Source organism: Mus pahari, chromosome 1, assembly GCF_900095145.1.
Source record: "Mus pahari chromosome 1, PAHARI_EIJ_v1.1, whole genome shotgun sequence".
NCBI lineage: Eukaryota > Metazoa > Chordata > Mammalia > Rodentia > Muridae > Mus > Mus pahari.
The window spans coordinates 2,162,392-2,186,554 of NC_034590.1; the positions used below are offsets into that span (position 1 = coordinate 2,162,392).

General features: G+C 53.1%; 3 protein-coding genes across 7 annotated transcripts; 1 reads left to right on the forward strand and 2 right to left on the reverse strand.

Annotated features, from left to right (window-relative positions):
• Positions 1 to 1,274: 1,274 nt before the first annotated feature.
• Spred3 (sprouty related EVH1 domain containing 3) lies at positions 1,275 to 11,982 on the reverse strand. The gene is made up of 6 exons (XM_021204406.1): positions 11,965 to 11,982; positions 10,340 to 10,520; positions 9,093 to 9,261; positions 8,926 to 9,002; positions 5,407 to 5,541; positions 1,275 to 4,618 (listed from the first exon to the last, which is right to left on the reverse strand). Exons 2-6 carry the CDS (start codon positions 10,514 to 10,516, stop codon positions 3,950 to 3,952), a joined length of 1,227 nt encoding a protein of 408 aa, XP_021060065.1. The 5' UTR covers positions 10,517 to 10,520; positions 11,965 to 11,982; the 3' UTR covers positions 1,275 to 3,949.
• A 763-nt stretch (positions 11,983 to 12,745) lies between these two features.
• Ggn (gametogenetin) lies at positions 12,746 to 16,435 on the forward strand. Of its 5 annotated transcripts, XM_021218093.1 has the most exons (4): positions 13,115 to 13,134; positions 13,708 to 14,644; positions 14,678 to 15,630; positions 16,246 to 16,363. In XM_021218093.1, the coding sequence occupies exons 1-4, from the start codon at positions 13,115 to 13,117 to the stop codon at positions 16,361 to 16,363; spliced, it is 2,028 nt and encodes a 675-aa protein (XP_021073752.1). The 5 variants fall into 5 exon arrangements, with proteins under 5 accessions (XP_021073766.1, XP_021073759.1, XP_029402897.1 ...); XM_021218107.2 differs by lacking the exon at positions 13,115 to 13,134 and adding an exon at positions 12,746 to 12,978 and having other exon boundaries at positions 13,708 to 15,630; positions 16,246 to 16,435; XM_021218100.1 differs by lacking the exon at positions 13,115 to 13,134 and adding an exon at positions 12,746 to 12,978 and having other exon boundaries at positions 13,379 to 15,630; positions 16,246 to 16,423.
• Positions 16,436 to 16,724: 289 nt separating this feature from the next.
• Positions 16,725 to 23,026, reverse strand: Psmd8 (proteasome 26S subunit, non-ATPase 8). The gene is made up of 7 exons (XM_021200159.1): positions 22,607 to 23,026; positions 21,467 to 21,539; positions 21,257 to 21,359; positions 19,507 to 19,672; positions 18,653 to 18,753; positions 17,995 to 18,106; positions 16,725 to 17,233 (listed from the first exon to the last, which is right to left on the reverse strand). Exons 1-7 carry the CDS (start codon positions 22,973 to 22,975, stop codon positions 17,096 to 17,098), a joined length of 1,062 nt encoding a protein of 353 aa, XP_021055818.1. The 5' UTR covers positions 22,976 to 23,026; the 3' UTR covers positions 16,725 to 17,095.
• Positions 23,027 to 24,163: the final 1,137 nt, after the last annotated feature.

The window sequence follows — 24,163 nt, forward strand, 5'->3', positions numbered from 1 at the left end:
TAAGGTGCATCCTCAGTTAATTACAAGTAAAGCCAGATGGTGGTGGTGCAGGCCTTTAATCCCAGCACTTGGGAGGCAGAGGCAGGCAGATCTCTGAGTTCGAGGCCAGCCTGGTCTACAGAGTTCCAGGACAGCCAGGGCTACACAGAGAAACCCTGTCCAAAAAACAAACAAAAATCTAACAAGTAGGGGAACTGGACTAGCTGCTCTCTCAAAAGCTGGTTCCCAGCACTGACTTCTGGAGGTTCATAAGCACCCGAGGATCCACCATGCTCTTTTGGCCTCTTTGGGCATTCCTGCAAACACACATGTACAACAAATGCAAAATAATGTTTCAAAGCCAGATGTGGTGACTTAGACCTGTGTTCTCGTAGGAAGATCACCACAAGTTCCCATGTGGTGCCTACAAGCACCTGAAACTCCAGCTCGCATGCTCGGAACCACATATAATTGATTAAAAAACAAAAACAAAAGAACCCTTGGGCTTATAACCTTTACTCCTTCTTTGGTGTTGGGCCTTACCCCAAGCTCTTGCCCATGCTAAGCATGTGTTCCACCACTGAGCAACATTCTCAACCTTCTTTCCAACCCCTTGTGTAAATCTAGGAGCTCTGGTTGGAGAGAGAGCTAAGCAAGAGAGTCCTTACGGAGCATCTGGGTTCGGATCCCAGCAACCACATGGCTCAGTTCTAGGGGACCTGATACCAAGGAACCAGGTGGTATACACACACACATACCTATGGGCAAGCAAACACATTTCTTTTCAATATATGGAGCCTTTCCAAACACCTATTAACCTCCTTCTTCCATCTCACAGACACTGCCTGCCCCACCACAGGGATCCCAGGAGTCTCCCTCACACAGCTATAGCCTTTGAACATGTAAATCAATACTTGGGAGCCTTCCTGTGATCCCATCTCACTCATTGGGGTAGCAAAGTGTCACTCAAAGCCACTCCACCCTCCCCTCCCAGGATCCACCTTGCTTAAATCCATTCCCAACTTAGCAGCCCAATTCCTGCCTTAATGGCTGGTGCTGCTTGGCCCCTGCACACACCCACAGATGACAGCCCCCCCTCCCCCGTGTTCACTGTGTCACTGCCAGTCACAATGGGGCTTGACACATTAGGGGCTTAATGTACTTGACTGAACATATAAACCAGCCAGACGACTAGCTCAGGGACTGAAGAATGTAGGGGGACGAGGAGTAAAGCCAAGCCCTTCGGGTAAACAAGGGGACAGGGCGCACCAACACGAATAAAGACCAGGCTGAGACACAGTCGCAGACATTTCTTGGAGCAGATCTCAAGTCCCCTCCCTCCCCCAATGACAAGACCAGGTTTTTGGCCCCCATCCTCACTCCACAACAGCCTGCTCTGACACTAACAAGGTCACAGACTGGCTTGGAATCAAGATCAGGAAGATAAATGTTGGCGTACCTCCCCCAAAGTCTGGGGGACAAGCAGCTGGAATATTGGGCTCGGGAGCTCTAGGATCTGAGGTCTTCCTGGCTCCCAGGGTTCAGTCCTCCATGCACCCCAGATATGGGGGCAATGAAAGGTAATCATGGATCAGAGGTGGGTATCGACAAGGAACAGGGCTGGGGGACCTGGGAGAGGGGGGTACTGGAGATGGGGGACTAGGGAACCTTCCCCAAGTCCCCACTGCTTAATCCAAAGATCTCACAGCACCATACAGCACTCTGGTCCCCCTCCCCACCCCTTCCCAAAACGAGGTAGGTTAAGAATGGAGCTTCCCCCGCTTACCATGGAAGGGGGGAGACTGAGGCACAAAGAGAGGATGGGGACCCAGGCTGTCCCAGACCCCAGTCCCTCCGCCCTCAGCTCTGGTGGGTCTGACATTGATGAGAGCTGGGCAGAATGGGGATGGGAGGGACACCCCCTCTCCCCATGTTCTCTCACCCATCCCAGGATCTGCTTGGGGGAGCTGAATCACAGGTTCCGGATACAATAAATAGTTAATAATTTAAAGGAAGTGACACAAATATTCGTCCCTTGAATCCCCACAAGGCCACCCAAGTCTGGGTATTGAATGATTCAAGTGTACATTCCCAGGTACTTAGGGCCAGATGTAGGTCCTAAGCCCATGAACCATCAAGACGTTGGCTCTGAAACCTTAGTTCTCCTATCCAGGACACCTGATCCTAGTGTCTCTACTTAGGGAAAGAGGCTGTGGCACCTCTCTTCTCCAGGGGAAAGCACTACAGAACAATACTGAGCTTTTCAGAGCAATTCCCAACTGAGATGGAAGAGGTTCACAGGGGAGGGACCTGAATGTACTAGGGGTTATAGTGTGGGAAATCTGCAGGGTTGGGGTGGGGCTTCTGGGGAGCAATTACTGGCTCCGGAAGTACAGGTGTGCAAAGGGCAGGCCTTCTTCTGCTGTCTCTGCTTGATCCCCGCAGCTGCCTGCCTCTGCTGAGCTGTGTGTACAACCTTCTGTGGCAAAGCCAGGCCCTAGAGAGGGGAAAGGGAAACCGCTAGGTGGTCCCAGATTCCAGGGATCTGGGTCTACACGGGCTTAAGTACCCTGCTCTAGGATAAAGGGGGCGAGGAATGGGAGTCTGGGCATTCCAGTTTTATGGGCCTCTGGATAGCAGGACATGGGAGACGGGCAAATCAGGTAGTGAGGAAATAGGGGCTTCATTAGTCTGGAAGTACTTTGGACTCAAGAACACCTGGGGCTTAAAGGTGCTGAAATACTGGGGCATCTTGTTGCTGAATGTCTCTGGTCTGAAGGGAATCAGGGTGTCAGGCCAAAACCAATCCCAAGATTGTGGGAGCTTGACTCCCACACCCGGGGCCCAGTGACATCTTGGGGTCTTAGATCCAGGGCTCATAAAGCACTTTGGATTTACTCTAGGGCTGAGAGTCTAGGGTTACCATGACCACCACATCTTCTAAGTTCCAGGCTCCCACCCAACGTGATAGAAGGGGAGTATAGACAGAAGAAAGCTGATGTTTCCAGAATATTTTAAAATTCAGGCCTAAGGGAAACTGGAAGGTTTGCTAATCTCTACAAACCAGTGTGTTGGGCTCAAAGTAGAGGTGGCCCTTCAGCCAGACATTTAAGGGTACCAGGCATCTAAGACCCAAATTCTCACGGCTGGCTTGAGGAGTAGGTGTTTGGTCCCTGCCTCCGCTCCCCCCCCGCCCCCCCACCCCCAGCATCTTGGAATCTGATATCCAGACCTTGCTGAGCTCTGAAAAGGATCTCCCAAGTAATTTTGGTCAGAAAATACCTCATGTGTGAGAATATCTAAGGAGCTAATACATTTTAAATCTGGGGTGCTAGGGAATTTGCGGGTCACTTGCACATGAACTAATGGCAATGTCTGTGGACTCTCAGGAGTGGAGAGTTCAGGCCAGCATCTGGTGATTCCAAACCATCCTGAGGCTATAAGAGCATCTAAATGTGCAGATACCAGGTCTCAGGTGAAAATTCAGGGACCATTTTCTGGTGATTCTGGGTCCTCTGTTCTCAAGGTCTAAGTCATTTGATATAGGGTCAAGTTTTAGTAACTCTTGACTAGTTTGGGGGCTGTAATATGAGTGTTTACAATGTCAAGTATGACCTGAAGTCTGGGTTGGGCATTTAGACAGAGTCAGGGTCCAAGATCCCTGAGTCTCAGGGATGTGAGCTCCTGGGCCCCTTGAGATGCAATGTTTGAAAATACCCTAAGTCTTCTCAATGGGAAACGGTATGGAGAATCCAGAATTCAGGACTTCGGGTGGACAGACACCCTGATGAAGCCGGGTCTAGGGATCTCAGTCCTCAGTTTGGGTTCCAGGTACCAGATCTGGGATCTCTCAAATCCATTCATGTTCCAGATATACCTAAGTTTGGGTTTTAGGTTCGTATGCTGTTCAGGGTCCTGGACCTTCAATTTTTGGGTCTTCAGACCGATTTCCAAACCAGCCCAACAATCCTCACCGTGCAGCCTCCTCGTGGCGACCCCCACAGCCCGCACAGCCACAACGCGCTGCAACCCAGTGACAGGCGCGAAGGGGCGCATAACAACAGAGACAGGGCACTGCCAGAGACAGAGCAGCCAGGGCAGCCCAGCGCGCAGCAGGGCGCGGGTGGCCTGGCTCACAAGCACATGGGTCCGAGAAGTCACCCTCGGCGTCTGACAGGCAGTGGTACAGCAAGCTCTCGGCACACCACAGGCAGCTGAGCCTGCGCACTAGCAGGCGACCTGGGTCTGGGGCCTCTGCGCAGCGACCACCACGCCCATCTGCCCGGCGGCGGAAGAGTGCTCGGCAGTGCACACAGCGCGCAGCCTCCTCGGCCTCTGGGGAGGCTTTGGCTGGAGCAGGGGTGGGGCCTGGGCCCGGAGGTGGACGAGCAGGGGGTGCTGGGGGTGCAGCCTCTGTGAGAGGGGCAGGGAGTGACACTGGAGGACCCAGGGCTGCACCCCTCAACGCACCAGTCTTGGCAAAGCGCACAACGCAGGTAGACAGGGCAAGAGGTGGAGGTGGTGGTCCAGGTCGCCGGTAGTCCTCATAGCCGCGGCTGCCCCAGCCCTGGCTCCCTGCCCCAGCTAAAGACTCTGAAGGTTCAGGAATCCCAGTGAACGGTAGAAGCGGAGGGTAGCTCTGCAGAGCCAAGGGACAAGGAGGTCTGGTTAAGGACATTTGCAACTTACTCAATACCCATAAGCTACCCAGGTTCGGAAGACCCAAAATCCCAGAATGCAAACAGAAGGCATCAGTCAGAAGGGACTGTGTTCCCTTGACCTGGGGGTTCCTCATGCCCGCAGAGACAGAACAAGGTAGGCAGCAAACACACACTTTAAGGACCTTGTGGCTTAAGATTTTCCAGATGGGTCACACTCAACCCTAAGTCCCTCCTTCAGGATAAAGTAAACAGTCTTTTCGAGACAGGGTTTCTCTGTGTAGCCCTGGCTATCCTGGAACTCACTTTGTAGACCAGGCTGGCCTCGAACTCAGAAATCCGTCTGTCTCTGCCTCCCAAGTGCTGGGATTAAAGGCGTGTGCCGCCACGCCCGGCTCAAGTAAACAGTCCTCCCATAGTACCAGCGTCTTTTAACATACTAGAAAACCTGTCCATGCCATCCCCAAGTTCCTGCAAAAACTAGGCAGCCCTCAAATCTCCCAGAGAGCTAGAGACACTTGGAAATCCCTACCAGCTCTCGGGAGTCCGGGAGTCTTTGTTCCTGACCCAGCGCCTCCAGCACCTTCCCACTTGCTAGGCAAGCACTCTATTGCCCCAAACCCAGGCCCTTTCTATTCCACTACCACCTTCAGCTCAGTCAGGCTGGCCATCTCCCGGAATCTGTGTGCCTTATCACAGACAGCTCAGGGAGCTGTCCAAATCTATTCAGGTTTACTGCTGAGGGGTGGGAGGGCAGAGGAGGTCGTACCTGAGCGGAGGAGCGGCGCCTTTGTGGGGGCGTGGCCGGTGGGAAGGCAGCTGCTGACTCCACGGTGGCAATGGGAGCTGTGGGAGGAGTCTCCTGGCGGCTGTGACTGGAGGAGGAGTCGCTGTCCACATGGGACTGAGGGAGATTGGTGAGACCTCAGTGCAGGGGAGTTCCCCAACCAAAGAAAGATACCCTTACATAGACCTCCCTTCTATGCAGAACAAGTGCTCTGCAGCCAGGAGATCAGGGCTCAAACCTTTGCTCTGCCACTGACTGGTTGTGTGGACAAGTGAGCTCACCTAAGAGCCCAAGTATCTGCTCTTAAAATGGGGGTCATCGTAGTATTTATTCTTAAGGATGTGACGACACTGTCTCTTACAGCGCCATCTACAGCTGAGCCACGATACAGTCTCTAGGCAACAGCCGTGCCTATCCTAGCCCCTTGCTAGTGGATTCTGGGTAAACATCTACCATTTAGCCACTCCCCCAGCCCTTCACTGGCGTATTCCACCACGCCAAACTCACCACCCTTGCTCACTTAGGCCAGGCCTCAAACTCAAGAGCAGCTGGGATTATAAGTGTGTGCCACCCGGACCTCTGGATATGGGCACCGTTTTTACTAGACTCCTAATAGAACACCAAGCTACTGGATGGGCCATCCACTATACACTATACCTTCCTTCCCAAAAGCACACTTCCTTGGCCCGCCAGTACATTGCAGCTTCGTTTCCACTACAGCTCAAAAGGATAGTTTGCCTGCCTGGACACCTTTCTTCCACCCAGAACAGGCCTCGCACTTCGCTGAACCTCACTTCCTGGGCCTCTGTTCCCTTCCTGTAACCTACCTCATCTGCTCCCAGCCTCCAGTCTAGATCCACTGACCACCAGCATGCCAGAAGAGTCCCATACACAGGAACTGTGTGTGACTGCTGGAGGGCCACCTCCACCCCTCATGACCTTGAGACTCTCTTTGACCCAAGGAACTAGTTTTGTTGATCTCAGTATTCTCATAAACTCCCCAAATGCATCTGGATATTCTGTGCCTCATTTATTATCACTCAATTCAGTGTACTTGGCCCATCTGCCTAGCATTCACCATGTACTGGGCATTGTTTTAGGGAGTGGAGGTGGAGCAAGGTACTAGCAAAAGATCCGTGGCCTATGGGAGCTGACATGCTAGCACAGAGACAGGGCAGGAGACTAACAGGTAAGAAAACTGTCTTAGAGGGCTAGAGAGAGGGCACAGACGTTAAGAGCATGGAAGGCTCTCCCAGAGGACCCAGATTCAATCCCCAGCAACCACATGGCAGTTGTAGGTAATCCAATACCCTCATGCATACAGGCACGCAGATAAAAATAAAAAGTAATGATTAGTTTTTTAAAAAAGGAAAGAAAACTGTCTTAGAAGGGGGAGGGTTAGAATCAAATAAGGGACATTGGCGATTGTAACTGGGGAGTGGTGGTGGCGTGCAATGGTTTCGTTTGTTCATTGAGACAGGGTTTTTCTATGTAGTCCTGGATGTAGACCAGGCTGGCCTCAAACCCACAGAAATCCTCCTGCCGCCTGCTTCTGCCTCCCAAGTGCTGAGATATAAAGGTGTGTGTCTACCTGGAGAAAATGTTTTATATATTCCAAGCTGGCTTAAAATTTGTAACATAGCCCAAGGATGACCTTGAATTTCCATCCTCCTGACCCCACCTCCCTAGTGCTGGGATTACAGATGCCAGCTGGGGAATCAAAACCAGCGCTCTGTGCATGTTAGGCGAGCATTTCACTAAGCAAGTCACATCCTGGCCTGAGAATGCAATCTTAAATAGGTTGCTCAGTGAAGTCACCAACAAGATATTTGTATAAAACCCCCAAGAAGAGATCATGTCAGACCTGAAGATGTGTTCTGGACATAAGGGTCCCAGGGCAGGAATACACCAACCCTGTTGCAATGATAGTGAGGAGGACTCTGGTGTGACAAAAAGGTGAAGGGCAGACCAGCCCAGGCCCAGATGTGCCACGGGAAGGTTCTGAATGGGGAAAGGGTATGATCAGACTCCGCCATTGATAATAGTCCCCTTGGCAATGCACCCCCAGACCCCACTGTGTGTGTGTGTGTCTGTGTGTCTGCAAAGCACTCATAAACATATAAAAAAATTTTTTTGAAAAAGAAAGCAGAACCAATATTGTGACAGATTCTATGGGAAGCAGGAAAAAACAAGAATCAGCCCAGCGTGGTGATGTACCTATAACCCCACTCTTGGGAGACTGAGATGGAAGGATCATGAGATCCAGGCTAACTTTATCTCCTAACAAACCTATTAGTTTCTCATCGTCGGCCCCTCCCCTGACTAGCATCAGTTTCTCCAACAGAGCCAGGGGGTTCTACTGATGGTTAGCTGCCACCACACCCTCTCCTCACTCAATGCCCTCTAAGGCAACATCACTCAAGGTAAAGAAACACGCCCTTGGGCTGGAGAGATGGCTCTGTGGTTAAGAGCACCAACTGCTCTTCTGAAGGTCATGAGTTCAAATCCCAGCAACCACATGATGGTTTACAACCATCCGTAATGAGATCTGATGCTCTCTTGTGTGTCTGAAGACAGCTGCAGTGTAATTACATATAATAAATAAATAAATAATTTTAAAAAAAAAAGAAAAAGAAAAAGAAACACGCCCTTGCAGTAGCATATAAGATTTAAGATCCCACATCATCTATCCCTGGGTCACATGACCTGGGCTGTGTAGTAAGGCCCTGTCCCAAAAAAACAAAATAAAAAAAAACAACAAATAAACAAATGAACAATGGAGTCAAAGATGACTCCAAATTTGCAAGTCTGCAGCTTGAACAATAAGTAGAAGATAGAATTATCCATTCATAGAAGGGTGGTGTTGGTGCACGCCTTTAATCCCAGCACTTGGGAGGCAGAGCTCTGAGTTTGAGGCCAGCCTGGTCTACAGAGCAGGTTCCAGGACAGCCAGGGCTACACAGAAAAACTCTTGTCTCAGAAAAACCAAAACAAAAGGAATTAGTAATTCAGTTGTCTGTATATTTATTTTAACATTTATTTCTTTTTATATTTTGTCTTTTTCTCTAAAGCACCAAGAAAAAAGGAAGCTTGTTTTTGCTTACTTATATATCCCTGGTGCCTAAAACACTGCCTGTTATGTGTGCTTTTTAGCACTTGAACAAGATGTATGGATCATGGCAAAACAGGAAGCCACACATGGTAACACACCAGTAATTCCAGCATTCATGAGGACTGAAATCAAGATTATCATCAGATTCATATTGAGCTTGAGGTTGGCCTGGGCTACATTAGACCCTATCTCAGAAGATAAATTGATAGATGGATATACAAGTATAGGAAAACTAGCACAACCACGGCTGAACTGGCATTATCCATATGGGCCCCGTTTTCTGTTCCTAGCATGCAGCCTTCTGCAGACTACACAGCAAGTATTCAGGAATATTTATAGACTAGAACCAACCCTCTGCCCTCCCATGGGGGTGGGATCCCAAGACTCACCGTCAGAGGGCAGGGGGTCTCTGCAGTGTCCTGGGAAGGGGAGGAGGAGGACGACGAGGAGGAGGGAGTCAGCGAGCCTAGGGCAGGGAGAAAGGAAGAAATGAGTCTCCAGATCCCAGATTCTCCCGTTCTGTCCCCAAGCCTGGTTGTGCGCCTGGGCCACTGACCTCGGCTCAGTGCAGCCAGCGCAGCCAGCAGGCTCTTCTGGAACTCATCTGCTTCTGCAGGACTCTGAAACGTCAGCCCAAACTTGCAGTCCCCCAAGCTCCAATGGTGGAAGATGGGGTTCACTTTGTTGTAAACCAAACCTGGCCTCAGGGTACACTCCAAGGTGGTCTGGGGGGCAGGAAGGGGTGAGGTCAGCTAACCCTACTCGCCCTGTACACTCCAGCATCCCAACACCAGCGGTACCTAAACACCAATATACCCTAATTTTAGGAGATGTAGCTCTGACTCTACAATATTCCTTCAATCCTTTCATTTCTATGCCTATCTGATTTCTTCCCCTGATGTCCAAAAAGAAACCTCAAATCTTATTAAATGTTTAAAAAAAAACCAAACCCTAACTTTCTCATACCCCAACGATGCCTCTTTTGATTGAAGAAAAAGCATTACTTACACTGTACTGAACACATCAAAATATTACAACCAGTTCCTTTCTGGTGCCTCAATAATTCCTGGAAAACTTACCCAGAGATAGTTACCCTCTAAACAGTCCACTGGATGCTGACCACCCCTTGTGTTCCCTCCATGTCCTTGTCTGATATCAACCCTTCCTCTCCACTGTTCCTGATGCCCTGCTTTGAGATGTATCCCTTCCCCAAGTTTTTTGTTTTAGATAAGTTCTCACTACCTAGCCCAGGCTGGCCCCCCGACCTTCATAATCCTATCCTTCTGCTATAACATCCCTAGTGTAGGGATTAGAAGCATGTGACATAGGACTGTCAACTACATTCAACACTTCTAAGCAGACCCCACAAACGCCTCCAGATACTTAGGGCAGACAAGGGCCACTTGGTTGCTGTCTCCTGGTGAGCATCTGTGAATAAGATGGAGCCAGAGGAGGATTCTGAACAGAAAGGGGACATGATGGGAGTTGGGTGTGAGCTGGGTCGTTGTGGAACGGACCAGGGTTAGAGGAGGGGCACAAACGAATAGGGCAGGGAGGCCATTACTGAAATAACTGATTGAACAACCAGAGAAGCAGAGGACAGGGGCTTCCTAATCCTTCACCCCACCCCCAAATCCCAGCTCTTAATTCACAAACCAGATTATTTATTCCAAACTCCATCCCATGGCCCACTTTGAGTCCCAGTGGCAGAGGGACAGCGTGACCTTTCCTTGCCACCCACTCCCCAGCCCCATCCCTCCTTCCCCAGGGCTCATCCCACTCCCACACCCCAGGGTGGCTCACTTTCTGGTCCCGAAGCCGCTCCCCGTGGATGACGTAGTGCCCCTGGCTGGCCCCCCCCTCGGGCCTGGCCCCTCGGACCCGACATACGCTCACCTGGCTGAGGCCCCCGCCCCCCACAGGCAGCCAGCCCCCACTGGAGTCATCTCGGGCCATCACCACGGCTCGGACCCGCACCATGTACCTGAAGGAGGTGGGGAGGACAGAAACAACACAGGCCGTGAACTCAAATCTTGCTCCCGGTTGGAGCGTTCTCCCCAATCCTGCCCTTCTCTTTTACCCCTTCCCTCTGGATTGACCTCACCCTCAAGCCACCAGTACTCCCACCCCTTGCCCACTTTCTTCTATCATGGCTTCTTTCTTCTTAGTGACATCTTGCCCACCATCCTTTTTCGTATCTACCTTTTCTCGCCATCCCCACCTCTTCAGCATCTTCCCCCATCTCCACCCCCTTAGCCTGGGTTTGCCACTTCCCTTCCCCCTACAGCTCATCCCCCTCAACCCCAGTCTCCTTCCCTCTCATCACAAACCCATAGCCCCACCCATTGTCCCCTCTCACAGCTGGATTCCTGCGCATCTATATTTTCTCTGGACCCATCAACTCAGCTTCAGTACCCCCAACACTGCCTCCGCACCCAAGTCACCCAGGCCACTAACTGGGTGAGAAACCTGGCTTCCCCCCCCCCTTCCCGGATTTATGAATGAGACCGGATGCAAAGCTCACTGAGTCACCCAGCAACCAGGAGATGGGCAGGGAGCAGAGAGAGAACCAGAAATGGCCAGAAAGAGAGGCCGAGAAGGAGATGGAGGCAGAGAAAGCCAGCAACCGGCGACCGAAAAGATGCAAGGAGCATTTCATTCACAAAAATCAAGGCTGCTCCTGTTGGTCTCAGTTGAGGGAAGCCAAGGAAGAGAGATGGGAGGGGAGATAATGATCCATCCCCTCACCCCCCCCATCCTTCAGAAACATTTTACCCCGCCCCCAGTTTAGGGGGATGCAGCCCTCCGCCCAGCAAACAGGATTACCATTCAGCCCCACTGTCCCAGGCTCATGGACCCCGAAGTCCCAACCTTATGAGCCCAGGCAACGAGTTCTAGCCCCCTCCCCCACCTGCAGGATGTCGGGTTTCCCCAGCCGTTCAGGAGGGGAAGGGGCGGCCACAGCGCCCCCAGCCCCCTTTTCTCAATGGGATGGGATTTTGTGAATGAGCAGTCACGTGATACTGCTTCCTTTGTCCGCCCGCCTCCCCCAACAACAGGTGAAGCGGGGAAAGAGGGCAGGGGTCCCCTCCAAAGGCCTAGCTGAGAGAGGGCACTGAGGTCTTGGGGTGTCCTATGCTCCCACACATCTATTTTCCCGGGGACAGTAGTCATCAGAGTTGCTCAATGGCGAGGGTCCACGACAGAATTTTGTGAATGGGGCATCCTCGGAAGAAGTCCAGGACCCCCAAATGCAGATTGGCACCCCAAAGGCTACCTCGTAGTTTGGTGCCCCCACCCCTCTTGTTCTCTCAGCTTGTATCCGCGGGGTGCAAGGGTGGGCAGAGGGTTACAGATGCGATCCAGGCTGCCCCCTCACCCTGGCAGGCGGTCTCGTCAGCCCCCCGCCCCCTCGCCACTCTGGGCACCTGCCTGGGAGGCTCCGGCCGGGCTCCGAGCGGCGGCGACGCGGCCTCCTCCTCCTCCTCCTCCTCCTCCTCCTCCTGTTCTCTCCCGCTCCCTCACTGGCTCCGGCGGCGCTGGAGACGGGCACCGGGAGCCGGGGCGAGGGGGGAGGGAGGGGGAACCTGGAAGATGTGTGTGGGGGAGGGGGCGGCTTGGGGGAGGGGTAGAAGCAAGGCGGGCGTACATGCCCGCTGGGTCCTAGAGCCCGGCTAGGGCTACAACGAACATCTCCTATAGCCCCCATTTTCTCGGGACCCAGAAGGGAATCCCCACTTTTCCACTTATCTGAAAGGTTGGTCCCTGATGATATGAGAAGGGAACAGAAATAGACCATGGTCCCAGGGTTCTAGAGAGAAGGTGGTCCACGGTCAGGGTTCTGAATGGGAGGGGCGGGATGCCTGGCAGGGTTCGAGAAGGGGAGGGGCCTGGGAGCCTGAGTAAGGAGGAGGTTTGGACGCTGAAGGAACTGAGAGGGTGCGTCACGGAAGGGGCGGGCGGGTGGACCTTCTGAGCCATCCCAGGGAAGACAGGGTCTTAGAAAGAGATGCTGCCTGGATTTAGCAAGGCGGAGCTTGGACATAAATTTCCTTAGTGACAGGTCAAATAAGAGGCCCAAAAGGAGGAGCTACGTAGCAAGTGTTTGCCATGGGCGGGGTCCGGGGAGGAGCTTGAGAGGGGTGTGGCATTATAAAGGGGTGGGGCTTAATGAGAAGGAGCCTGCCTACCCACTATGAAGAGGTTTCCGTATTTTTCTAAGGGTGATCCTGGTTTGAAAGGCTGCGCTCAAACTGGCTCCCAGGGGGCGGGGCCTCGAGCTCGGGGCGGGGCCTAGATCTCGGGGGTCGTCCTCGCTGTCTCGCCCACTTGCCTTCACCCGCCCTTCCGTTCTTTTCGGTTATTTTCTGCTACGGCCGTTCCCCGCCCTGCCTTGGGCCCACGGGGGCAGTGATCTGATCTTTGGTCGGCTGGAGGAGTCGGTGAGTGGGGTCCACTTAAGAGGCGGAGCTTGAGGAAAGGGGTGGAGCCTAAGTTAAGAGCTGTCACAAACGCCAAGCGGGAAAAGTTTAAGAGGCTTGAGGATTTGTTGCTGGCTAAGAAGAGGGAGGGATCCAAATGATCGACAGAGAGAGACGGTGGGTGATCGGAGGGTTAGGACTGAAGGTCTAGGGAACTAATTAGACCACAGTCCCAGGTATTAGACTGAGACGGACCTGATCCGGGGCGGTGAAGGGCGAGGATACGGCTGGATTCTTGACAATCAGGAGCGAGACTAGAGAATGGGGCGGGGCCTGGTTAGACTAGTGTTGAGAAGCGTGAATTCATTGTTGGCTACTGGGCATAACCATCATTACCCGTGTGGTTTGAAACTTTCAACAGAGAGGCTGGCGAGACTGACTCTTGAAGCCTGGAGATCCCGGGAGTGGCAAAAGTGTTAGGGATGTGATCTAAGCAGCCAAGGGATCAGGGTTGGCGCCTTTGTACATTAAAAAGTTAGGTTCAAAGAGTAAGAACCGCAGCCTTGAGACCATGGGGGAAGGGGGCGTGACCATGGCGAATCGGAGAACTGAAGACTTAAGAGCCAGGGGCTGAGAAAATATTGGAGGACAGGGCAGACCAATGCAGACAGGGGCAGTCCAAGAACAGCCTGAGCCGTGGAGTTCCCGCAGAACCCGCCGACTGACTGGTGGAAGTTTTTTTAACCACAGTCCCCGACCTTCTTCAAAAATGGGGAACGTGCAGTCGGAGCCATCCGCGGGCGGGGGTTCCCGAAAAGAGCAGGCCTCAGACCGTGCCTCCGACTCCCGCAGGACGCCTCTGGTGGAGCCCGAGGTGACCCCCTCATCCCCTGCCATGCGCCTGGCTCGAGGGCTGGGCGTCTGGTTCCCTGGCAGTTCCGGGCCCCCGGGACTCCTGATACCCCCGGAGCAGCAGGCCTCATCCTCGCCCCTGCCCCTGACCTTAGAACTGCCCTCGCCAGTGACACCCCCTCCAGAGGAGGCGGCTGCGGCGGCGGTCTCCACACCACCCCCGCCCCCCGTGGGGACCCTGCTGCCCGCGCCATCTAAGTGGCGAAAACCCACGGGTACTTCAGTGCCTCGGATCCGCGGTCTTCTGGAGGCAAGCCATCGTGGTCAGGGTGACCCTCCGAGCCTCCGCCCGCTGCCACCGCTGCCCCGGCAACTGACCGAAAAAGACCCGGTCCTGAGGGCCCCAGCCCCACCTCCGACGCCCCTGGAACCTCGGAAACAACTACCGCCAGCACCGTCGACTTGCGACCCGCAGCCCCCGAGCCGCAGAATCACTCTGGCCTCGTCGGCCACAAGCCCCACAGAAAGTCAGGTCAGACACAGCAGCGAAGGTCAAGCGGCCGGGGGAGCCCACGGAGGGGTACCTCCCCAAGCCGGAGAGGGCGAAATGGCTCGGCCCACTACTTCCGAGTCTGGCCTGAGTCTGCTGTGTAAAGTCACCTTCAAGTCGGGGCCCCATTTGTCCCCCACATCAGCCTCGGGCCCCTTAGCAGCCAAAGCCTCACCCGGGGCCGGTGGTGGCGGAGGACTGTTTGCTTCTTCTGGGGCCATCTCCTATGCTGAGGTCCTGAAGCAAGGGTCCCAACCTCCTGGAGCCACTCGTCCCTTAGGAGAGGTCCCTCCTGGAGCCACTCGTCCCTTGGGAGAGGCCCCTCGTGCAGCTCAGGAAACCGAGGGTGGTGACGGAGATGGTGAAGGGTGTTCTGGTCCCCCTTCGGTGCCTGCTCCTCTTGCCCGGGCTCTACCGCCACCCCCTTACACCACCTTCCCAGGCTCAAAGCCCAAATTCGACTGGGTGAGCCCTCCTGATGGCACTGAACGGCACTTCAGATTCAATGGGGCTGTTGGGGGGATTGGGGCACCCCGACGGCGCACGACCACGCTCTCAGGGCCTTGGGGATCCCCTCCACCAAGGTCAGGTCAGACACATCCATCTTCAGGGCCGCGAAGGCCCACACCTGCCTTGTTGGCACCACCCATGTTCATCTTCCCAGCGCCAAACAATGGCGAGCCTGTTCCTCCAGTGCCTCCAAGTCCGCAACAGATACCTCCTCTGCCGCCACCACCGCCCACGCCACCAGCCACGCCACCACCGGCGCCACCACCCACACCACAGCCACCAGCGCTCCCGAGGACGCCGATCCTGGTGGCCCGTCCCCCTACCCCAGGTCCTGGCCACTTAGAGTCAGCCTTGGCTCCTACCACTCCCTCCACTTTATCCCCAACTGCAGCTGCCGACCAGGTCCCAGCTGCAGCCCCAGTCACATCCCAAGTTTCAGCAACCACCACTGCTGAGCTGTCACCGCCAATGCCCCAGCCCAAGATTCGTACACGCAGGAACAAAGGTTCCCGAGTGGCCCGGGGTGTTATCCGTGAAGGGACTTCTGGAGACGGCCCTCGAGAACCGAATATGGCTCCGGTGACTGACAGCAGCAGTGGAGGGGGTGGCGGTGGTAGCAACGGAACCTCCACAGCTGGGGCCTCTAACAAGGGAACAGCAAGGCACTGGCCGCCTTTTGAAGTGCTTAATTCCTGTCCCTGCAAGTGCTACTGCCGCCATCAACGTCGTCACCGTCGGCTGCCACGCAACGTATCTGCCTGGTGAGGGAGATTGGGGAGTGGGAAGGAGGGGGCACAAGTCCTGCACCCATTTAACCCTAACCCTAACCCCTAACCCTAACCCTACCCTGGATGGAATAAGATTACACGCTCTGGCGTCTTGACCATAGACTGACCCACAAGTTAGCTGAGCCCCAGGAGCCCTGGCCCAACCTCTTGGTATTCTGGATGCCAAACTGAACCTTGGTCTTTATTATCTGTAGCCTTCCTGTTGGTCTGACCCTAATCACTGCCTTGACCCCATCCCTGAGGGCAGTAAAGATGGTTTATCAGTGATGGGGAAAGGAAACAAGGATTAATAAGCCCCCAACTTGCCTGATCCCACTGAAACTCCCAGCGCCCATACCCTGTGACAACCCTCCCACCCACTCCTTTGGCCTCTTTGCCACCTCTGCTACTATACTAAGCCCCTGGATTTTGTTGCCAGGCCTGGCTATAGACAAAACCTCCATTGGGGGCTTACTCCTTCCCATTCTACATGGATGTACCTCTGCCCCTGAATGCCCTTGGGAACCTAGGACAGGACAGCCTTCAGGGGGAAGTGAAGTGAAGCCACAGAAACAACACAAGACAGACCCTGTCAATTCATCTCCCCAGGCTGAGTACACCCACCAACCACCTGAGTGAGCCACCGTGGGTGGCCACCGTCAAGCTGGCTGGCTCCCTAGTAGCTGGCCTGGAGCACTACGACTTGCAGGCCACCCATTCTACCTGAGTGCAACTGCCCAACCCCCTCTGCCTCACTGTCCTTGCCAATAAAGTACCCAGTCTACAAGTTGCCTAACTGCCTGTCCATTACCAAGGACGGACTGGGAAGGCTTCCGAATTGAGATGGCTGCTCCAGGACTGGGGTATTGCTCTCCTTAGTACTGTGGCTGAGCCAAGGTCATGGGTCACTTTGGAGAAGCAGTGAGGACAACTAACTGGACAGGTGGCTTGGCTAGACTTGGACAGTTTCCCAAGAACTTCAAGAAACATGTGGTCCTGTCTAGTCAAAGTTACAATGTTAGCTCAAAGAGGCCAGACAATCCTATCAGGGCTCAAATGGTAGCCCATAGACAAAAGTCAGTTTCATGTCTCATTTTAAAAATTAAAATTTAATCCATGGCCAACAATTTTTTTTTTTTTAAACTGAGACACACAGTGCTTCACTGGAAAAAAAAAAATCTAGTCCCTTGGCCCTATACTTTCAAAACGCATCCACAGCTGGCTAGAAGAGTCCCTCAATCCGGGCCTGTGTTCTCCTGTGGGTCACTGGGCATCTATACTTTAAAGCCCAGAGCAATGACAACTGGGAAACACTCACCCAGGGGACCCAAAGGCTTCCCGTACTCCCAGGTTCTCCAGGAGCAATTATCTCCACCATCACACTGGGGAGACTAGGGCCCATTAGAGGTTAATCTGCCTTTATTGGAGGCCAGCCTATACTGGGTTTGCTGGTCAAGGCTCAGACAATCATCTCCAGCTGCCGGGCATACTCGATGACCTGTTTGGCCAGTTCGGTAGAGGGGATGGTGCTGTCTTCTGGCTTCTGCTGCTGGCTGGCAAAGCTGTAGTAGTTGTTAGGGCCCAGCACCCAACCTCGCTGAAGAGAGATGAGAAATAGGTAGGTGAGCCAACAGGCTGCTCCCCACCCTGTGCAGCTACCTCCCAGTGTACCATGGCTTCTTTTGTCATGGATTACTGCCACTGTGTGATTTCCTCTGTGCCTCAGTTTCCCCACGTTTAAGATTGGTCTACGGGACCAACAAAGCCTCTGAGTAAGCACTGTACTTGGTCCACAGCAAGCGGATGGCGCCAGCACCACCGCACACTAGCCCTCTGATGCGGCCGGCGCCGGTGCCAGTGCCACCGCTGCCCCGCACACTAGCCCTCTGACAGTCTGTTCTTGCCTTAGACCAACTGCCCAGCCTGAGAACCTCACTGTTCTTGCCTCTTCTCCGGCCTCCTGGGAACCCAAGGTCACTGGGTAGCAAGAGTCACCATCCCTGGGAGCACTGCACCACTGAAATGAAGCAGTGTAACCATTACCAATAAGTGGCTGCTTCTAAGGAGTTCTTAGGACAAAGTCAAGATGCAGAGTATTCCTTAGAGCTGGAGCCAGCTGCTGTGCTAGGCTCCACACGCCTGTCAGACTCCAGCCTCTCTCTATGGAAAGGCCAGCAAGCTCAGAGAGGCTGAGCCACTTGCCTGAAGTCTCACAACCGGGTTTAGTCATGGGCAGTCTTTGTTCTGCTGATGTCCCCTAGACTATCCACACTGTGCACTGACACTGTTCAGACAGGGAACAATTATTCTCCCTCCCCCAACCCTGATCCGTAGTCCCGTGTCCCACACTCCAGCCACCTTCTTGGCATAGTCTGTCATCTTTTTGGGTGTGCTGAAGAAGAGGATCCGGGTGGCCTCAGCGAAAAGGATTTTCTCATAGGCCTTCTCAATGCATCCTGCGATTTCATCCCTGTGGGAAGGCGACAGTTCTCATCACTGGGCAGACAACTTCCAGACCCTGACTGACTCCAGTATTGAGGGCTGAGAGAGAATGGGGACTAACTTGACCAGTCACAAAGCATGCATGGGCCAAAAGGGACCCACAGCTCAGTCTCTGAGTAAGCCTTTTCACATAGGAACCTTCAAAAGAACACAACACCCTTCTTCAGATGTCTAGAGGAGGTTCTTGTATGAACAAACAAGAGAGCTTGTCTAGAATGCCTGGGCTCTATCCCCAGCACCACATAGACCATGTGTTTGTAATCCCAGCATGCACTGTGGGAGGTGGAGGCAGGGGGAACAGGGTCATGGCCAGCCTCGGCTACATGACACCCTTGAGGGCAGCTCAGCAGTAGAGCATTCCTTTAGTTTACACAAGGTTCTGATTGTGGCCCCTAGAGGGGGAGGGACTGGGGGACACACTATGAGAAACACCAGGGCGTCAATCACAGGCATCAGGCAGTGTGGCATGTAGGGGACGAACAAGGCCAGGAAGTCGGGCCTGAACCCCACGTACCTGATGGTATCCAGCAGGATGTCGATGAAGAAGGTATAGCTTTCGGCAGGGATGTTCCCCTTAGCCAGGAACACCTTGTTGTAGCTACCCTCCATGAGGTACTGCCAAAGCCAAGGGAGAAGAGGAAGAGGATGGAGTGGCACAGGCTTTCCTTGCTCCCTTGGTGCCTCCCAATTCCCGCTCTACCACAATACCCTTTGCCACTTAGCCCACCATCCCTGGGAGACTGGGCTCCTCCTCTTCCAAGAAGACCCACGTGGCTTACACACTCACCCTGGCAGCCTCTAAGCTGGCATCTAACCTCCGATTAGAAGGGGAGAAGGAGGTGTATCAACCTCAGCTCCCACTCCATATACCCCTAAACTGCTGGCCCACTGCCACTCTGCCACCCTTCTCACAGCTTAGTCCTCTGCAGGCCTCAGCACCCACGCCTCACCCCTGACCCGACTTTCCAGCCTTCTTCCACTGTCTTCTTTGCTGTCTTTTAACTATGGCAGGAGGTTTGTGCCTCAGGACACAAACTGCCTCTGAAGATGATCTCTAGCCTTTCTGACCGTCTCTGACCCCTCCCAGGCCCAGGTCCCCGTAACACTTAGTGCCTCACATACCACACAGGTAACTCATTCTTTTGGTACCTATCTGCCTCCACACTTCATGGACTCTAGATTAGGGGCTTCATCTGTTTGATTTGCCTTAACATGAAAACCTTCCCTGGTGCTGGCACATACCTGTTTTGCTGGTTAAAAGAGTTGGTGGATTGAAAATGGCTGATCATCCTTCCAGGAAACCTTCCTAAAGTCTAAGCTGGCACCACCCACCTCACCCAGGACCTCCCTTCCCCTGCCCAGGCTCACTTGCTCGAGGGACACAGGGTGTTTGATGTACACATTGGTCTGGATGTCCTTGGCAGGTAATCGTTCTAATTCTGTGTGGAACTCAGCCACTCGGTTCTGAGACAGCAGGAAGAGGAGATTGAGGCCCAGGAGCTGGTGCATATAGGCTGACTCAGGAAGCTGTTCTCTGTAAGCCAGGGGGCAGGAAGAAACCAAAGTTAACAGGTACTGGGGAGCTATCCAACTTCCTCATCTACCTTCTAGAATTCTTACAAGTACCTGCAGAAGTTCAGACAAGTCAGGTACAGAGAGGCAAGAAGAGCCACAGCTGTATGTTCCAAGCACACATGGACTACAGTGATTCAGCCTGTTTCCCATCTGCTAACCAGCATCCACACCATAAGGGCACGTTCAGTAAACATAAGTGAAGTAAGTAGCCTGTCCTAAGTAAAGCCATAAGCATGGCATCCAGAGGCTACTCAGTAAGCAGAGTGTGTCCCTCAAAAGAACGACTTGTGGTTCAATCCCCAGCACTTCAGAAACCAGACACGGGGTGCGCAGCTGCAATCCTGGTCACCTGGAGGCACAGGCAGGAGCATCCAAAGTTCCAGACTGGAAGGGCTACTACACAACTGAGTTCTCAGCCAGCTTAGGGCACACAAGACATAGCCTCAAAGAACAACGGGCGGGGGCGGGGGCGGGGGCGGGGGCGGGGGCTGGAGAAATAGCTCAGTGGTTAAGAGCACCAACTACTCTTCCAGAGGTCCTGAGTTCAATTCCCAGAAACCACATGGTGGCTCACAACCATCTGTAATGGGATCTGATGCCTCCGGTATGTCTGAAGACAGCTACAGTGTACTCACATACATAAAATAAATAAATCTTAAAAAAACAAAACAAAACAACAACAGCTGGGTATTGTGGCCCATGCTGTTAATCCCACCACTCAGGAGGCAGAGTCAGGTGGATCTCTAGGACAGCCAAGGCTACACAGAAACAAAACAAAACAAACAAAAACACAAAGGAAAAAACCCCACGGGGGCTGGTGAGATGGCTCAGCGGTTAAGAGCACCAACTGCTCTTCTGAAGGTCCTGAGTTCAAATCCCAGCAACCACATGGTGGCTCACAACCATCCATAAGAAAAATCTGATGCCCTCTTCTGGAGTGTCTGAAGACAGCTACAGTGTAAACACATATAATAAATAAATAAATAAAATCTTTAAAAAAACAAAACAAAACAAAACAAAAACCCCACAACAAACAAACCAGCAGGGGGCAGCACTACATATAATCTCCAGGTGTAGGCAGGTGGACCACCTTGAACCCTGTCTCAAACAAAATAAAACCAGCAAATAGTGAAGCAAAGTAGCATCCTATTGGCTGTTATAGATGATGTCAGCTAGAGGGAGAAGGAAGGGGTAATAGTCGCCACGCTGGGTAGAGGGGACATAGTGTGGGGCTAGATAAGGGAAAACAGATTGGAGGGCTGAAGAGATAGCTCAGCAGTGAAGAGCACTAGATGCCTGAAGAGCTCTGCACTTTGAGAAGTCCTGGTCAGTTCCCAGCACCCATGTGGCAGCTCACGACCGACCGTCTGTAACGGGATCCCACAGACCCCTCTGGTGTTGGGGTATACAAACAAATCCAAGCCTCACTCTTCCGGCTTCCAGGGACGGAGCTCAGGGCGGCGACAGTTCTCAGGTGAGGAGGCCAGAGGTACAAGGAACCGCCCACCCTGCTCCAGCCCCTCCCTAGAGGGCCCAGCCTCACTTGTAATCAAAGTAGTAGCATTTGAGCTGGGCCATGTAGCGCTCGAAGGAGGGAATGTCCTTGCACAGGATGCTCCACTGGGCCCCGATCTCCAGAATGTCACCTGTGAGGAAGGGGACAGGGGTTCTCAGGTGGTGGCTTGAATCCCTCCTGGGATCACCACCCCAGTCATTCCTACAAAGGTCCTCCACCCACCCTAGTGACACTTACGGGCCAGAATGAGTTGCTGTTTCGTCAGTTTGGTCCCTGTGGTTGGCAGGAAATTGAGCTCCAGCAGAACTAACTGAGGGGAAGGAATGAAGAAGAGATTTCAAATATAGATTACTTACGTTCTCTGGACTTTTATGTTCCTACTTGGAAAAGCCTGCATGCATCCTAACCCACACAACTGCCATGAGTATTAGCGGAGTCAGTCCTTGTAAAGCAAACATCACAGAGCCCAAGAGCACAGAATACCAATTGGATTACCTCATCTTACAAATATTAGTAACTCCACCGAGAAACACGAGGCACTCGGTGCCTGATCCCGTGGGATCACGGGGTGGGCAAGCGCCCATGACCTCAATTCTTCCTGTTGCTATTTTTAGCTTGTTTAAGGTTTCTGTTTTGTTTAAGACAGCATCTCCCCAGGCAGGCCAATCTGGTCTAGAACTGGAGATGCTGGTGTGAGCCTCTCCAGTGCTAGGATTACAAGCGTGGGACATCGTGTCTGGGAAGACCTTCTCCACCACAGCGTGCCGGGGAAGGGGTTAACAAGGAGTGTGGGGCACTGCTTTTACCTTTCCCCCAAGTCCATCCCAGACACCATTCCTGAGTAAACGTAGGGACCCAATACATACTTTGTTGTTGTTTACTTAATATTATTATTATATATACTTTTGAGACGAAGTCTATGTAGCCCAGCCTCCTCAAACTCGCTATGGAAGACCAGGCTGGACTTCTGTCCGCCGGAATGTGTTTACAACCGAAACGCGTGCTCTTCTAGGTTCGTTATGGCTTCAAACTGCTCCTGCTGCCCCTCTTCGCACGGGTGTTTCCTAACCTCTGCGCGCTCACAGCTTACCTGGGCTTTATTTACCACACATTCCCTCAACGTCCCGTCACCTCAGCCTCATTCTTTTCACTACCTCCCCGTTTGTCACCGATCCCACTTCTGCCTCCCTCCAAAGTACCAAAGCTCGAACCATCTCATTCGATTCTGCCATTCTTTCCATCATCACTCCCTTACCGCCACCTCAGGGGCCGAACCTCGCTCTTCCCATCCCTCGGCCGGCTCTACTAGCCTTGATCTCCCGTCTGTCACCTTCCTTCCCCCAAGCATTAGGCATCTAGGACCCGGCGACCTCGTACCTTCAGGCGGCCCAGCTCTTCTCCACATTTACTAAGGTTCGGGCTCTTCCGGTTCCACTCGTCCTTGAGTTGCTCGTACATGCCGGCCGCCGCCTGCAGGATCCCGCCCGAGGTGGCCGCGGGTCCGGAGCTCGAGACGGCGGTCGATCCGTTCACTGTAGCCGCTGTTGCCGCCATCTCTCGTGACGCGGCAAGCCGCCGACCGGACTTACGGCAGCGATGCCGAGCGATGGCCTCCCGGCGGAAGTGAGGCCGGGAGGTGGAGCCCAAAGCTGGAGGCGGAGCTACCACTGCCAGCTTCCGCCCCCCGCGGGAGGAGCGCCGCCGCTCTCCTCCCGGCGTCTTCGCAGCCCGGCCCTTAATGAACATGCCGCCGCTCCGCCTCTGCTGTCATTCAAAACGGTGAACGAAAGTCGGTTTGCTCCAACCGAAAACAATACCCACAATGCCCCGCCCTTCTGGAGTCACCGTGGCCGCCCGCGCTGGCTTCGGCCCGTGGAATGTCCGTCTTAAGGGGACCGCCTCTAGGTCAAGAGATGGCGATGTGGAGCCATTTGGAAAACTGTCAGGTGTCACTACAAAGGCTGGCTGAGAGGACTAGCAGGTGTGATTTAAGATTTATTCATTTTATGTATATGAGTACACTGTGGCTGTCTGCAGACACACCAGAAGAGGGTATTCGATCCCTTTATGGATGTTGTGAGCCACCATGTAGTTGCTGGGAATTTTAGTCAGGACCTCTGGAAGAGCAGTCAGTGCTCTTAACCACTGAGCCATTTCTCTTATTTTTTTTTCTTATTCCCTTTTTTCTTATTTTTGAAATTAAAATAGAATTACAGACTGAGCTTTGTGGTTCACGCTTTTAATCCCAGCACTTGGGATGCAGAGGCAGGCAGATCTCTGAGTTCGAGGCCAGCCTGGTCTACAGAGTGAGTTCCAGCACAGCCTACACAGAGAAACCCTGTCTTGAAAAACATTACACACACAGTTATGGAAACTGGGTATAGTGTAGTGGCTTAGCACTTAGGAGGTAGAATTTGAGGCCAGTCCAATCTATGCCAAGTGTTCCAGAACAGCTAGGGCTATATAGAGGAACCTTGTCTCAGAAAAACAAAACAAAACAAAACAAAACAAAACAAAACAAAACAAAACAAAAAAAATAGATGTTGTGATCATAAAAAGATAAAGAGATATAAGAATATGTTCTATGTTGGTGTGGTGAGCTGTGGGGGAAGGGGGTGCCTTGATGGGCCCATGCCAAGGCATCCCCTCCCCCTGAGGTGCCATCTGAATGATGTTTTAGCATGGAATAGAGTTTATTTAGGGCATGGGGAGGGGAGTTAAGAGGGTAGCAGAGGCAGAGAAAGGCAGAGAGAAGGGGAGAGTAGAGAAGTAGAGGCCGGTCGTGACCATGTGGAGAGAGGGCAAGCAAGGGGGCAAGAGAGAGAGGGAGGAGGGGCCAAGCAGCCTCTTTTATAAAGGGTCAGGCCCACCTGGCTGCTGCCAGGAAACTGTGGGGGTGGAGCCCAGACAGAATACCAACATTCCCCCATTTTG

Excerpts from the sequence above, each read along its gene's own strand:
- Spred3 (XM_021204406.1), bottom strand. The coding sequence starts at position 10,516 with ATGGTGCGGGTCCGAGCCGTGGTGATGGCCCGAGATGACTCCAGTGGG. Across the intron at positions 9,003-9,092 it reads GCTGGCTGCACTGAGCCGAG|GCTCGCTGACTCCCTCCTCC; the intron begins GTCAGTGGCCCA and ends TCCCTGCCCTAG. Across the intron at positions 5,542-8,925 it reads AGACCCCCTGCCCTCTGACG|TCCCATGTGGACAGCGACTC; the intron begins GTGAGTCTTGGG and ends AATCTCCCTCAG.
- Psmd8 (XM_021200159.1), bottom strand. The coding sequence starts at position 22,975 with ATGTTCATTAAGGGCCGGGCTGCGAAGACGCCGGGAGGAGAGCGGCGG. Across the intron at positions 18,754-19,506 it reads ACCCTGTGTCCCTCGAGCAA|TACCTCATGGAGGGTAGCTA; the intron begins GTGAGCCTGGGC and ends TGGCTTTGGCAG. Across the intron at positions 17,234-17,994 it reads TGACAGACTATGCCAAGAAG|CGAGGTTGGGTGCTGGGCCC; the intron begins GTGGCTGGAGTG and ends ATCTCTCTTCAG.
- Ggn (XM_021218100.1), top strand. The coding sequence starts at position 13,619 with ATGCAGACAGGGGCAGTCCAAGAACAGCCTGAGCCGTGGAGTTCCCGC. Across the intron at positions 15,631-16,245 it reads CCACGCAACGTATCTGCCTG|GCTGAGTACACCCACCAACC; the intron begins GTGAGGGAGATT and ends TCATCTCCCCAG.